At 37.7% G+C, this 16,135-nt stretch overlaps 1 protein-coding gene across 1 annotated transcript in view; it reads right to left on the bottom strand.

The window, feature by feature from the left end:
* Positions 1-16,135, bottom strand: part of RAPGEF5 (Rap guanine nucleotide exchange factor 5) — a 243,076-nt gene that overhangs the window by 189,500 nt on the left and 37,441 nt on the right. Inside the window, 4 exon segments of the mRNA NM_001194158.3 lie at positions 6,188-6,356; positions 7,815-7,936; positions 13,206-13,312; positions 15,747-15,797. Coding sequence (NP_001181087.1) covers positions 6,188-6,356; positions 7,815-7,866 — 221 coding nt within the window. The 5' untranslated portion in view covers positions 7,867-7,936; positions 13,206-13,312; positions 15,747-15,797.

The following is a 16,135-nucleotide window of genomic DNA, read 5'->3' as shown; positions in this document are numbered from 1 at the left end:
CCCCATGCTCCAACAGCAGACGCCAACAGAATGCCAAGAACAGTTATATCTCAGGGGCACAAAGGAGCTGGCTGCCCATCCACTCACAAGACTAGTGAGGACGAAAAAATGCCTACTCTGACAGGAGAGCCTCCCCTGTCCTTCTCTGCCAAGGTTAAGGCGCCCAGACCACTCACCATGTACCCAGAGGCTACCTTGAAAAACAGAGAGAAATACAGAGACTGGGCTCTTTTACTAAAAGACACTAAAACATTAACTAGAGAGACTTTTTAAATTCCTGTATTAGAATAACTTTACTAAAGGGTGCTTCTTCCCCCAACTCCTTTTTTTTTTTATTGGCCATTCTGCAGGATAGCGGTTCATGTAGACAAACATCAGATCACTTAGAGAAAAACAAAGAAGCTACATTTTCTTTCCATATTTGAGCGTAATATGAGTTAAATTTTAGCAGTCCTCTGTCTTAATCACAGCATAAATGTTAACTATTGTGTAAGTGGTAGGATACAGTTTTATGCATTCAAGCTTCACAGACTGTCTATTCAAAGCCCTACCCACTCCCACCCCTGGCAAGCTGGGAGATGCTATAACCACAGCTGAATTGAAATAGTCAAGCTCCCTCACAGCCTAAAAGCCCAAACAAGGTAGTGTTACAAGCATCTTACCAGTCCCAAGGGAATTATTAGGCTGCCTTTTCCTACACTGTTATTTCATCATTCTTCACCAATTCTTCCCTGACTCTCTGCTTAAAATAAAAGAGCTAGAAACAGTACATTCTGGATAACTTGATTTGGCTCTCTGTTGGAAGGAGATACCATAACTGTTCTTTTTTCCCCCAGAGATAGTACCCTTGACAACCGATTCAGTCACTTTTTTCTAATTATCTATTCGGTTTGGGTATAAAAGTTATTTTGTATAAAATTCTGTTTCTTCAAAGTAGCTTAAAAACCTTGCAACAGTTTCATTTCCCCTCCTGCTTTAAAGATTCTTTCTTAAATGAGAAAAATCCCCTTTACTATTTTTAGAAATGCATTTATATGGAACAAAATTGTGTTTACTTAGAGACATTAAATGGTTTCCTTGCATTATTTTGAAGACACTTAGAAGATAGCAAATTAGAGGGGACTAATGTAGATAGGCTAACACAGGTAGGTATCAGTAGCCTTTAAATGTCAAAAAGGTTATTAAAAGGAACACAAAATTGGGTTTTCACAAATGAATGGACAATGTAAGAATCAAGAGGGCACTTGAATAAAATGGATAGAAACAAAGCATCATAGAACTAAGAATGACATGGAAGCATGGATTTTTTTTTTTTTTTTTAATATAAAATGCAAGAGCAGTAAGTTACCGAAAGCAGTAATAACATGGACTGGAGACATCATGGAAGTTTTGTGGTCAAGGCAGGACTTGGGCTTCCCCTTGAGGGTTGGGTAGAATTTGACTGGGAAAAGGCAAGAGCAGAGGAAAGAGCAAGAGTATCACACTGGCATGAGGAAGTAAAGAGGTGTGGGCTACGGGTGAAAAGAATGGGATAGGATCATGCATGTGCAACCACAGAAAGTACTGTGACAATGCAACTGAATGAGGACAATGTCCATGGACATCTTTTCTCTGATCATAGTTTATTCCAAGTCTAGATAAGCCAAAGCTTAGCTCTCCAAAATTAGGCCAAAAACATTCTACCATAACATAAAAGTTGGCTTATGATTGTAGTATTGAAAAAAAAAAAAGGTATATACTGTCTCTCTCTAGAAGAGACCTGCAATGGTTCAATAATTTTATCTTTATGTATTTAGTACTTTAGAACAGACAGGTCCATAGGTTCCCCAATAACAATGTTTCTGTACAAGTCAGTTACTACTCCCAAATGCACAAATTGACACCAACAGAAAAAACTTGCTGATAAACATGGCATGCTATATAGCAATTCTCAACTCCAGAGCCTAAGATTTGTGTTTACAGTAATCAGTATGACAAAAGACTGCAAGTAATCTGGAGTTACTATTAGGAAGAAAATTTAAAAATTTTTCATTTTTAGAAATTAGAGTAGACCCAGGGTTTCTCTATAACAAGGTCATTTCACTGGCATTCCAATTTGTTTTCCGAATGGGGGAGAAGGAGGTGGAGTTAAATCACGAGGACAGCTTGCAAGTTTATTTCCACAGTCCTATGCCCCGGTGAATCTGGGCACGCCCATGGGATTATGCACACCTCCATCTTGTGTGCAGGACAGGAAAGGCTGAGAGGAGCTGCTGGAGAACACCAGTCCCAAACAGTCACAGCCAGCCACAGCCACCTCTGGTTTAAAACTATGTCACTCCTTTTTAGGAAGCTTGTTAAAGTTCATTGAACTGCTCCTTGACTTTTCTCAGGACTCTTCTGACCTATATTAAGAGCATATCACAATAAAGGACATTTCCTAGAGTCAGACCAATTGAATGATATCTGAATTCTGCTTTCCTATTGCAAGGCCCTTTATAGACAGTGGTGATGGGAAATCCATAATCATTTCACTAGAGCTTAACACTTTTATAGTTTCTGTTTATAATTTTATAGGAAGGGGTCCTAGAATGATCCCCATAACTTCTGGGGAAGGACACATAATATCAGGTGTTAAAAGGACAGTCATTAAAGCCAGATACACACAGATTCAAACACTGAAACTCCACTTAATCCTTGTGTGACCTTGGACGGGTTACCCGATCTCTGACCTAATTTCCTCTCTTATTTAATAGAGATAATAATAGTACCTGTCTTATAACATTCTCCTGAAAGTAAAATAATGAATATAAAGCATTTAGCACAGTGCCTGACATAAAATACATTCTCTACAATCAACCTTTCTATTAGCACAGTCTCATTAATATTCTGAAACTTATTTATTCTCCTAAAAATAGTCCATATTAACTATCAGTATTGTCATTTAACATATTTTATTTTTTCTCTTTTTTTATTTTTCTGGGTACATAGTAGGTATATATATTTATGGCGTACATGAGATGTTTTGATACAGGCATGCAGTGTGAAATAAGCACATCAAGGAGAATGGGATACCTATCCTCTCAAGCATTTATCCTTTGAGTTACAAAGAATCCAACTGCACTCTTTAAGCTATTTTAAAATGTACAATTAGGTTATTATTGAGTATAGTCACCCTGTTGTGCTATCAAAGAGTGGGCCTTATTCATTCTTTCCAACATTTTTGGTAACCATTAACCATCCACGCCTCCCCACTAACCCACAATTACCCTTCCTAGCCTCTGGTAACCATCCTTCTACTGTGTTCATGAGTTCAATTGCTTTCATTTTTAGAGCCCACAAATAAGAACATGCAATGTTTGTCTTTCTGTGCCTGGCTTATGCCATTCAACATAATGCCCTCCAATTCCATCCATGTTGTTGCAAATGACTATATCTCATTCTTTTTCAAGGCTGAATAGTACTCCATTGTGTATATGTACCACATTTTCTTTATCCATTCATCTGTTGATAGATGATGAAGTTGCTTCCAAATCTCAGCTATTGTGGACAGTGATACAATAACCATAGGAGTGCAGGTATCTTTTTTATATATAACCCTTCTTTCGGGTATACACCCAGCAGTGGGACTGCTGGATACTATGGTAGCTCAATTTTTACTTTTTTGAGAAACTTCAAACTGTTCTCCATAATGGTTGTACTAATTTACATCCCCACCAACAGTGTACAAGAGTTCCCTTTTCTCTACATCCTCCCCAGCATTTATAATTGCAGTCTTTGAACATAAGACATTGTCTTTTGAATATAAGCCATTTTAACTGGGGTGAAATGATATCTCACTGTAGTTTTGATTTGCATTTCTCTGATGATCAGTGGTATTGAACATCTTTTCATAAACCTGTTTGTCATTTGTATGTCTTTTTTTGATAAATGTCTATTCAGATCTTTTGCCCATTTTAAAATTGAATCGTTAGATTTTTTCCTATAGAGTTATTTGAGTTCCTTATATATTCTGGTCATTAATCACTTGCCAGATAGGTAGCTTGCAAATATTTTCTCCCATTCTGTGGGTTGTCTCTTCACTTTGTTCATTGTATCCTTGCTGTGCAGGAAGATTTTCAACTTAATGTGATCCCATTTGTCCATGTTTGCATTAGTTGCCTGTGCTTGTGGAGTATTGCTCAAGAAATTTTTACCCAGATCAATTTCCTGAAAATTTTCCCCAATCTTGTAGTTTCATAGTTTGAGCTCTAAAAGTCTTTAAACCATTTTGATTAGATTTTTATATATGGTGAGAGACAGGGGTCTAGTTTCATTCTTCTGCATATGGATAGCCAGCTTTCCCAGCACCATTTATTAAAGAGACTGTGTCTTCCCCAGTGTATGTCTTGGTACCTTGTTGAAAATGAGTTCACTGTAGGTGTGTGGGTTTGTTTCTGGGTTCTCCATTCTGTTCCATTGATCTGTGTGCCTGTTTTCATGCAATTACCACACTGTTTTGGTTACTATAGCTCTGTAGCATAATCTGAAGTCAGGTAATGTGATTCCTCCAGTTTTGTTGTTTTTGCTTAGGGTAGCCTTGGCTATTCCAGATCTTTTGTGGTTTCATATAAATTTTAGGATTGTTGGCCGGGCGCGGTGGCTCACGCCTGTAATCCCAGCACTTTGGGAGGCCGAGGTGGGCGGATCACAAGGTCAGGAGATCGAGACCACGGTGAAACCCCGTCTCTACTAAAAATACAAAAAATTAGCCGGGCGCGGTTGTGGGCGCCTGTAGTCCCAGCTACTCGGGAGGCTGAGGCAGGAGAATGGCGTGAACCCGGGAGGCGGAGCTTGCAGTGAGCCGAGATCGCGCCACTGCACTCCAGCCTGGGCTGGGCGACAGAGCGAGACTCCGTCTCAAAAAAAAAAAAAAAAAAAAAAATTTTAGGATTGTTTTTTCTATTTCTGGGAAGAATGCCATTGGTAGTTTGGTTGGGATTGCACTGAATCTGTAGATTGCTTTGGTAGTATGGATATTTTAACAATATTGATTATTCTAATCCATGAACATGAAATATTTTTTCCTTTTTTGGTGTCCTCTTGAATTTCTTTCATCAGTGTTCACAATTCTCATTACAGAGATCTTTCACTTCTTTGGTTAGTTCCTAGGTATTTAATTTTATTTGTGACTATTGTACATGCTGGTGTAAATGGTGGGGGCAAGGTGGTATCAGTGACTCAGGACTGTTTTTTCTATCTCTTCAGTGCTCCTTTCAGCAATATGGAACTAAAACCAGGTATTATGAGTGCTCACCTGATTTTTGGTTCTTACGAAAGTGTTTTTTTCTGTGTAGGCAGTTATTAAATTAGTGTCCTTGCCTGGGGGACAATTGGTGGAGACTTCAATTCCCTCATCTTGCTCTGCCTCCTCCTCAACAGTCAATTGTCATTTTTCTTTAACTAATAAGAGTTGCCCTTGTTATGGTTATACAGGTATTTCTCTCTGAACCTACTTTCTTATCTATGACATAAAGACCATACCACTTGGCCTGCTAATATCATGGAATTGAAAGAGTCAACAATACGGGAGAGCATTCTGGAAACTGAAGTGTTCTGCATAAGTAAAAGTTTTTAACTGATATTTTAATCCATAACTCATAATTCTAAAATAAGCTATCACCATGGATAAACAAAGGTATGTCAGAATCACCACATCATGACTCAAGTCCTGTTCTCAAGCCTTCCCTAATTAATTTTAATTCATTTTAATCATATAGTGACTCAGTATCTTCATGCGATAATGATTCACGTGTTTTAATTTGCCAAATGTTGCTTCTAGATTATTTTCAGAAACATTCTGTTGAGCTCTTAGGAAAGTCACGACTTGGATAGCAAATAGGATGGGAGTTATTATTTTATTCCAACTTCAGCCCAATCATATGTTTTTTCCTAATTTAGATCACCTACTCCTATAACGATGATAATTTAGAGACCACATGGTACAGATGGTGAGGCATGGGCTTCTGGGATTTGAATACCAGTCATTTATTAGCTGGATTTAATTTTCCACAATTTATTTTATCTTTCTAAATGTGCATCTGAAAAATAGGGACAGTAACTCCCTCTTAAATGAGACAGTGATCTTAAAGAGCAGAATATAGTCCCTGGACATGGTAAATGTTGTCTAAGTGTAAGAATACAATGGCACAAGAGAGCATCTACTTACAGCTCACAGATGCCAGCTCTAGCAGGAATGAGAGGCACAAGTTGCAGTAAAAGCTTGACACCATTTTGCCATTCTTCTTCTCTTTCAAATTCACAGTACAAGTAGCTACATTCATCAGAGGAAAACTGGTAGAAAACATAAGTATCTTGAAAGTATAGATGCTGGTCCACTGTTTGAAACAAAAAATGTACAGATCAGTTTTTTAAAGGATATTACTCAGACAGCAATAATCCAAATGATAAACTGAAAGCCCTAATAATTGGGAGAAATCAGGGTTAAGACTATAATTACACATTCTAAGCTCATTCATGTTTATAATCCCATTGAAGTAGAAAGGACTTACTGGCTAGTCTATTTTTACTACTAGAAGTTCTGGCCAGCATATTCACATGTATTTTATATTTTTTCTACTTCAGAGACAGGTGCAGACAAAATCAATAACAATTCAAAGAGGATAGGGAGAAATCTTTTTTAGTGTCCCAAAGCAAATTAGTATATTGAATTAATTTAGTAATACAGAAATACAACACAATGGCAAGTTTTAGATCAATGGTTCTTAACTAAGGGTGACTGTGCCTCCCCCAGGGGATATTTGGTGATGTCTAGACATTTTTGGTTGTTACATTTGGAGGGCAAGGTGCTACTGGTATTGGAGGGTGGAAGAAAGGGATGCTGTTCAAAAAAAAAAAAAAAAAAAACCCTACAATGTACAGGACAGCCCTTCACAACAAAGAATTATCTAACCCAAATGTCAATACTACCAAGGTGGGAAATCCTGCTTTAAAGGAATCAAGAGCTGGAGATTTTTCCAAAAAGCACTAGTACAAAATGTTTTGCTAACCAAAACCCTGAAACTATCAATATGCTAATAATACCTCCATTCCTCAAAGGTAGTTAACTAATTTTATAAATAAGAGTATTAGGTGCTAGGTACTATTGACTAAGATTACACCCACATCCATATCTGTACCATTGTTTCACAACAGGACTAGGGGTATGCCCTTGATATTTATTACCTATAGGGAAAAAAGGGCTTTTCGGTGACCATCTAGCAGCTGAGAGACTAGGCTAAATAAAGAATCCAGATTGCTCAGTTTCTAATCCTTCAATTCTCTGGGCTCAACTAAGAAAAGAGATATCCATCATCTATTTTAGTTCCCAGTTAACATTTATTTTCTGTTCAGTCTAAACAGCTAATTTTCATAGGTCATATCTCTAAGCGTTCATGATTACTTAGTGAATTAAAATGGCATAACATCCCACTCATAAAATCAGTTTCTGATGATTATCCTAAGTACAAGATAAATCACACACTAAAGATGTCACTGATTTTGAAAAAAGTTTGTAAGCAGCATTTTTGAGTTCAGAAGAAAGGAGGTAGAGGAAGGACTCCTACAGGTATTACTAGTCTATGAATCAGCAAGTATCTAATAATTTTTACAAGAAGTCTAAGAGAAATAAGTGAATCAAAAGATGACCTGTCACTTAGAAAATAAGAGAGAATACAAATATTTATCTTCAAAAATAATTTCCATCCAGATTGCAACATCCTCTAGAAAATCAAGTGTATTTTTGTCTGATAGCTTACTAAAATAATGATGCTGTGCCTTCAAGACATAATACTAACCTGATAACATAATTCCCATGTCCAGTAGGAGTTGCCAGACTCCTATGGCCATAGATCTGCACTGGACAAAAGGACAGTGTTCTAGAAGCCAGTCTACCAGTTCTGACCCAACGCAGCTCCTCCTGAACAAAAGCAAAGCCATTCACAGTAAGATATTGCTGACATTCGTTTGCCAAAAAAATTGATATATAATACCTTTCCTTTCATGAGCTTGCTTTTTTTAAACAAGCAACCCAAGAATAAATGGCATATACCTCTTATTCATCTTTCAGATTAAAGTTCAAATATCGCTTCCTTAGGGAAACAAGAGTCAAATTGTCTTCTACTTTTTCATCAAATCACTTAACATTTAATAAGTATATATCTTTACAAATGAACAATATCTGCTTCTCCCACTAGAGAAAAATTTTCAGGAGAGCAGGGACTTTATATAACTCACTATTAATTCCCAACAATTAGAACAGTCCACAATACACAGTAAGTTCTCAAAATATACTTGTTTGAAAAAAGAAGGAATACATTTAGCAGCCTTTTATATAAAGATAATGCTTTTACCTTGGTAAGCTACATACCTCAAGTTGGTGGTGATAAACTTTGGTTCAACTATTTATATATTTTTATCTAGTCCTTTTGAGAACAAAATAATTCCAAGGTTAGACAAAATTGGGACCATAGTCAGTAGTATAGAGTTTTGTTTGCTACTCTTCAAACAAAGACTGAACCTAAAGTTTACTCTAAGAACAATAAATTTGATTGTTAATCTTTTTAATATAATCCATGTAACTAGTTAAGCAGCCCAGGTCACATAACTATAAACCCAGATGTGTTGGATTCCACTAACCATGCATGAGAAATTACCTTTGTAATCTGTCTTAAAACATACAACTATATTCAAAAAAATGTCATAACCCGGGTATTACAGGCAGTATCATCATGCCTACTTTTCAAATACAGATGAGCCTCAGGGGGAAAACAAAAAGAAAAACTTCTGAAATGTTTTGTCATTTGCAGAAATTTTATAAAATTTCACTCTCCCTTATGAGAAAAGATCATGAAAAAAAATTTTTTTTGCTTCAGGGTCATGTTCTGTCACCCAGGGTGGAGTGCTGTGGCGCAATCTCAACTTACCGCAAACTCTGCCTCCTAGACTTGAGAGATCCTCCCACCTAAGCCTCCTGAGTAGCTGGGAGTACAGGTGCTCACTACTGGCTAATTTTGTTCTTTGTAGAGACTGAGTTTCGCCATGTTGCCCACACTGGTCTCCAACTCCTGAGCTCAAGTGATCCACCTGCCTCGGCTACCCAAACTACTGAGATTATAGGTATGAGCCAAGTGCCTGGCCAAAATGTTTTTTTTTTTTTAAATAATGTATCATATAATGACTATCTTTATATGCAGTACTGAAGGACCAAGAGATGCCAACATTTATTTGTATTTCTAAAGTAGAAAAATACTGCCTATTTTGTTCTCTTATGATTGGCATACTTACAAATACCCTAGAATCACACCACAACCAACAATATGAACTGCCATGGATGCTACATTTTCTGGGGTGAAGAAAAATAAAGTAGTAAACTTTTCTGCTGAGATATTTGATCAAAAATCCTAGCTTTTCATCAAAAGCTAGAATATATTTGGTGAAGTGTCACATTTGAAAGATACTCTAAGGCAATTAAGCCAATTCTAGACATGTTCAGTTGCATGTTAGCGTAAGACAGCATAAAGATTAACAGTCACATATATGGATTTTTTTTTAGAGAAAATGAGAAAACAGATGGCAACAAAACAGGCAATTAGACCAAACAGTCAAGATTAACTTCTAATTCTACAGGATACCTTTCATGTTAAAGGTTCAAAGTGTTAATTAACTAATTAATTCCTCAACACCTCTGCCAATTAGCCAGCATCTCAGGGCTTTGAAAGCACTTTTATCTCATGGATTTAATACTGTATCATCTTAATTCATATTCTCAAAACAACGCAGCTCCTTAGCCTGCTCTGAGTGTCTGACATCACCTGGACTATGAAAGCACACAATAAAACATTCACTAAACAAACTAAACTGTCAAACTGCAAAGGGGACTAGATGGATACAGCTGCTTGTTTGTTCCCAGGTGATAACGAAGAAGCTTCTTAGAACAGGGCTTCTCAAAACTCTGCTTAGGAGTCACCTGGGTGATGTTCTTAAAGTATAGATTCTGATGCGGTAAGACTGGGTGGGACCTCAGATTCCGCATTCCTTTTTTTTTTTTTTTTTTTTGAGACTGAGTTTCACGCATGTTGCCCAGACTGGAATGCAATAGTGCGATCTCGGCTCACTGCAAATTCTGCCTCCCGGGTTCAAGTGATTCTCCTGCCTCACCCCCCAAGTAGCTAGGATTATAGGCATCTGCCACCACGCCCAGCTAATTTTTATATTTTTAGTAGAGCTGGGGTTGCATCATGTTGGCCAGGTTGGTCTCGAACTCCTGACCTCAGGTGATCCACCCGCCTTGGCCTCCCAAAGTGCTGGGATTATAGGCATGAGCCACCATGCCCGGCCAGATTCCACATTCCTAACAGGCTCTCAGGTGATGCTGGTGACCTCAAAGCCCCAATCCGCCAGATCTCCCTTCTCAATGGGAAGGGCTCACTCTGTTTTGGGGAGGCAGGGCTCTGACTCAATATGGCAGAACACAGCACTGTCAGGACAATATTAATTAAAAACTGAGCCCCACTCTCAGAGCAAGCTACTGTTTCTGTTGCACGTGATCCCTTTCTATTCCCCCCACTGGCTTTATCAAGTTATGTTTTAAATCACTTATAAGCATCCACCTACCCCGGGGCAAACATTAGGAGTAAATTATACACTATCATTTATATCACCAAAGCATACAAAATGAGGTGGCATTGTCTCTGCATTTAACGCCTTGTCCCCATGCCTGCTACAATCTGGTTAAAATACCTAAATCCACAGGACTTAGGGGAGAGCAGTGAGGAAGAAAACAGAGACGGTTGGAACAGAGCAATCTAAACACAGACAGCAGTTCCTACCCACAGTATATTTTCAGTCTTGCACTCAATCCAGAAACTGCTCCAAGTACATGCAGATCTAACTCCAGTTTCAATACTAGGTAGAAACATTGTGATATGGAGGTGATCAGCTCAAAGCCCATGTGACTGCTTAACAAAACATGAATTTACCCAATCTCCAGAGTGGAAAATTTGACTTATCTTAGCATCCTCCTGTCTCTAGTTAGACTTTTAGCAATTAATTCATAGTAATGCAGACACTAATCTTTAAAATAAATCAGGTGATGGTATTTAGTGATGCATTTGTGCAAAACAAATGATGTCTCAAAAACCAGTGTGATTCTTCCTACAGTACAAAGTGAATAGAAAGCATTTCAAAGTTTTGAAAGTGAGTTCTCATGCAGTATATGGGGAATATTTTACCTCAATTTACTACCAGACAAATGAAAATGATTCATCCCTAGGTAATCACATGAGCATTTCATGTTTAAACCTAATCAGTCCTTAGATTAGAAAAGAATAGTGGCCCTGGCCGGATCACAGGAAAACACATGCTCTCCCCATTCTATTCCCGTTAAATCCTAAATCTCTTCTAATTTGGATAGATGGCTTTTTTCCATGAACCTGATTAATGTTCATCTCCCAGTCCTTTTTCAATCTCTATCCATGGAGATCCAATAAAGAGGAAAAAAATGAGAATAATGATCAATGTTACACATGGCCTCATGTAAATAAAATGAATCCTGTGAGCTTGCTCATGACTATACTCAAAGACTTACAAATATAAATTTAGTCTTTTAAAAAAGGAGAAGGCAGATGTTTCTAAAGGTGATGCCATCATCTATTTTTTAAAGTGAGTTTCTATGTGAAGTAGTCCAACCACCACAGCCCTTTTACTCCCTGTCCTGTCTACTTGGTCTGGGCTCTAACCTCATGGTTCTCAGACCTTGGCCTATGAATCCCTAATGGGAGGAAAACGGTAGATCTTGGAGCTTTTTAAAGAGCTCCATGACTCCATACACACAAAAGCATTATTTGTAAACAGAATAGGCATGTCTAGCCTATGGCATATTTTTCAAAACCTATGTAAATGCTAATGTGATTGATTAAATGTGCTTAAAGTGTTAATTCACTGGGGTTTCTCATCACACTTTGGATTTGCTCAATTAATGGCTCAGAAGAATATAGATTCTGCCAAGTTTGTGATGTTAAAAAATGGTTGCAGGGAATGGTTACTGACTGAAAAGAGGCACTGAAAAGAAGGAACTTTCTGAGGTATGAAAATCTACTATATCTGGATAGTGGCTAAATGGATAACGATTACACAGGTGTGTAATAAATAGAAGTTCAAGCTGTACATTTAAGATTTGCATATTTTACTATACAAAAATTATGCCTCAGTACAAAAGGAGTCGGTGGTCTTACTCTGATAGTCTGGGGATTACTATCCCAAAATCCGAAGCCATGATAAAATATTTTCCATCTCCAGCAAACAGAAAAAACAGAAATATTACAATGAGTTTATCATAAAGCTAAGTTTATTTAACATAAAGGAACATCCTTTATTCTGAGAACTTTCTACTTTTTGGGTGTCATGAATTCTGAGTAATCTTCCTACTTTTGATGGGTATTACATGCCATTTCTTTGAAATAGAATGGTGATAACAAATGGTAGTGGTTTTTCTTTTTGTTTTCTGTCATAGTTTTGGTATCATTTGGTGTGGTTTAATATCTTTATCTGGCAAAACAAAATGCTAATAATTTGCTTTTGGTTTTTTTCTTTAAATTGTTCCATAAAATGAAAACATACACACCAAGTTTCCTAAGTGACCATGCCCTTGGTCCAGCTGAACTTTAAAACTGGCCATTTACCCAACTGTTTACTCTCATACCTCTGTCAAGGTAGACACCTGCCATTTATACCAACCTGTCTCTCCCTGCTCCTTACACACTCAAGGAGGAGGCCCACTCTCACCTGGAGAGTTAGAGCAGGTCTCTGCCCAAGGCATCCTTTCAGGGTCTCAATAAGGTCCCTAAAGAGGGGATCTATATTTATTAAAGTCCCTAATGTAGCACCACCCCCTCACCCGCTGCAAAATATCACGTCTCAGAGGAAACAGAGCAGAGACTGTCTCAGGAGCCCATCCACACATGGGGCTGGAAATTCCATACCCTAACTTCAGAACGGGAGTCAAACTGTAAACAAATGCATGACTAAGTTTAATGAAAAGTCACCACCAGTTTCCTCAATAGAACAAACCAACCCTCCTACTACTGATATTGTCCACCTCTCTTTGATCAAGGTTACAATTTTTAACACAGGTTGGGTTTTTTTCCCTCAAAGAGAATTTCTGACAAGGTGTTAGAAAACTGTGTTACCTGTAAAACCCCTTGAGGTTCACTCTGTCCTTTATCAGGTCAGCTGCTTGAACGATAATAATATTCCTCAGTGCTCTTCCTGCACAAGAAGAATTCTCTCCATAAATCTAAATGGAAAAGACAAACAGTCATGTAAATATAGAATAATGTGACAATTTGTGAGCTACCAATAGCATACTCTTTTTCTATATATATGATGATAACCAAGTCCATAAGGTTGAGACATATTTTAGCCAATATAGCTATAAACCTATAACTATCTTACTTTATTTTAGCTACCGGTCCACTTACACTACTAAGCTATCACTATTCTCCAAATGCTAACCTGCTTTATTTAACTACAGCTATAAATAATTTTCTTTTATACAAAGTTTTCAGTGTAAATCATCCACTGTTTTTTAAATACAATATTTATATCGATACAGCAAATTGAAGAATTTATATTATGTATTAAGTCTGCACATTGATAATGCAAACACACACAGGTCTTGGAAGACGGAAAAACAATTTTCTTCCCTATCTAGCGAACATCTCGAACCATGACACAATTTGACAGCAGGCTGCTTTACTCTTAAGCTTCATTCAACTGCAGAGTTCACAGCCAATTCCAAGCATCTGGTTTCATCTACTTCACAATTCCATCTATCAGATAAAAATTTCATTTAACTTACTTTTTTTAATCTTCTAATTCTCCCATATGAGTCTCTGGTTCTTAGAGGATGGAGAAGGGTAGTTCTTAGATCTAGAGGGGGCTAGGTCCCACTTTATAATACTACCTCCTACTATATAACTAGCACCTTCCTCCAAAGCACAATGCTGTTTCACAAGCAAAGGGGGCTAAGTGAAAATAAGCTGCCTTCCTAAGGTTTATGAAAATTTATATTGGGGGTACATGCCTACATAGTTTCACTTTTTTCTTGGTAAACTTTTTATGTACCTACTATATATACATATGTACACACACACACACACACATACATATATACATATACACAATACACATGTGCATATATACACAGACATATACATATATATATATATATATATATTTTTTTTTTTTTTTTTTTTTTTTTTTTTGAGACAGGGTCTTGCTCTGTCACCCAAGCTGGAGTTCAGTGGCAAGATCATGGCTCACTGCAGCCTAGACTTCCCAAACTCAATCAATCTTCCCACCTCAGCCTCCTGAGTAGCTGGAACTACAAGCACACACCATCAAGCCCAGCTAATATTTGTATTTTTTTTTTTTTTTTTGTAGAGACAGGTCTCCTCATGCTGCTCAGGCTGGTCTTGAACTCCTGGGCTCACATAATCTGCCCACCTAGACCTCCCAAAGAGCTGGAATTTCAGGTGTGAGCAACTGCACCTGGCCGAAATATTTGACATCTTCTCTCAAGACAAACAAATTGATAATATAATGATTATGATTTGACTGGGAACATCCACCCCATCCTTATACCTCCTTAATTTTCCTGATATCATCTCCTAAACACAAACTGATAAGGAAGTAGGAAGGGAAGGAAATTATTTTTTAACATGTTAAAACTATTTTAAAAAAAAAGCTTGAACAAGCCAGATGACAGAAAATATTATCGAGGAAGTGGTGTGAGTCAGCTGACGCTTGACTGGTCCTGACAGCATACAATATTCATTCACTCAGTCATTCAAAAGGTACATAATGAGCAACTGTCAGGTGTCACATCTGTTCCTGATGGTAGGGATACAGTGGTGGAGAAGGTAGAGAAAATCCCAGCCCTCACAAAGCTCACAGTCTCCTGTTAGCCTAAAAAATGCAACTTTTTTTTTTTTCTTTTTTTGAGATGCAGTCTTGCTTTGTCGCCCAGGCTGGAGTGCAGTGGCGCAATCTCTGCTGACTGCAAGTTGTGTCTCCTGGGTTCATACCATTCTCCTACCTCAGCCTCCCAAGTAGCTGGGACTACAGGCGCCCACCACCACACCTGGCTAAATTTTTGTATTTTTAGTAGAGTTAGGGTTTCACTGTGTTAGCTAGGATGATCGGTCTCAATCTCCTGACCTCATGATCCGTGCGTCTTGGCCTCCCAAAGTGCTGGGATTACAGGCATGAGCCACCGCACCTGGCCAAAAAATGCAACTCTTTGTTGATTGATTCTTTACTGCAACACAATGATAAATAACGAGGAAGTAAATCTCCTTTTATACAAAACTCAGTGTACAATATACGCTATTTGTAAAATACAGTGGTTTTAACAATAGATATATTATATTTATAACATATTTATGTACGTGCTCTGCCACATCAATTCATTCATGTAAAGAACCTGGAAGATGGGAGAATAATTTTTTTCCCTAGTTCGTGAACATCTTGAATCATGACAATGATCAGAGCATCTCAAACACTTTTGCTGTGTCATCCCAGGTGGAGAAGATAACGTGATCACTGCAGCATCCCTGCAAAACTCTATGTGGTCAGGAGCAAAGGGAACAACTGTAACTTGAGAAGTATACATCAGAATTTCTCAATCACTATTTCAGAAAATGCAGTAAAAGAGAAAAGAATCATACCTGGGAAGGCGTATGTTCAAGGTACGGATTAGATATTCTTCTTGATAGAGTCTATTTTAAATAAAGAAAAAAAATAGTTAGAACCAAATAAACTTTTGTACCAAAAAAGGAAAACATAAGCAACAGTGGCAGGGGCAGGACCCTGCTAAACAAACAAAAAAAAAAGCTTGAATCTCAAATCATGGTCCCTATGGGCTTGGTATCCTTATTTTCACTCAATGTAAATATCTGGTCAACATTCATAACAACAGGACAGGATATTCCACTTGAATGGCTCTCAACAGAAGTACAACAGAAAGACTGGGATTTTCTTGGACCAGTCACTTTATTCTTGATGTGTTTTGGATTCCATTTCTCCTTTCCTTTTCCTCACCCTAACTCAGGCCCTC

Source organism: Macaca mulatta, chromosome 3 (assembly GCF_049350105.2).
Source record: "Macaca mulatta isolate MMU2019108-1 chromosome 3, T2T-MMU8v2.0, whole genome shotgun sequence".
Lineage (NCBI taxonomy): Eukaryota > Metazoa > Chordata > Mammalia > Primates > Cercopithecidae > Macaca > Macaca mulatta.
This window is presented reverse-complemented; position numbering and strand designations above follow the sequence as displayed.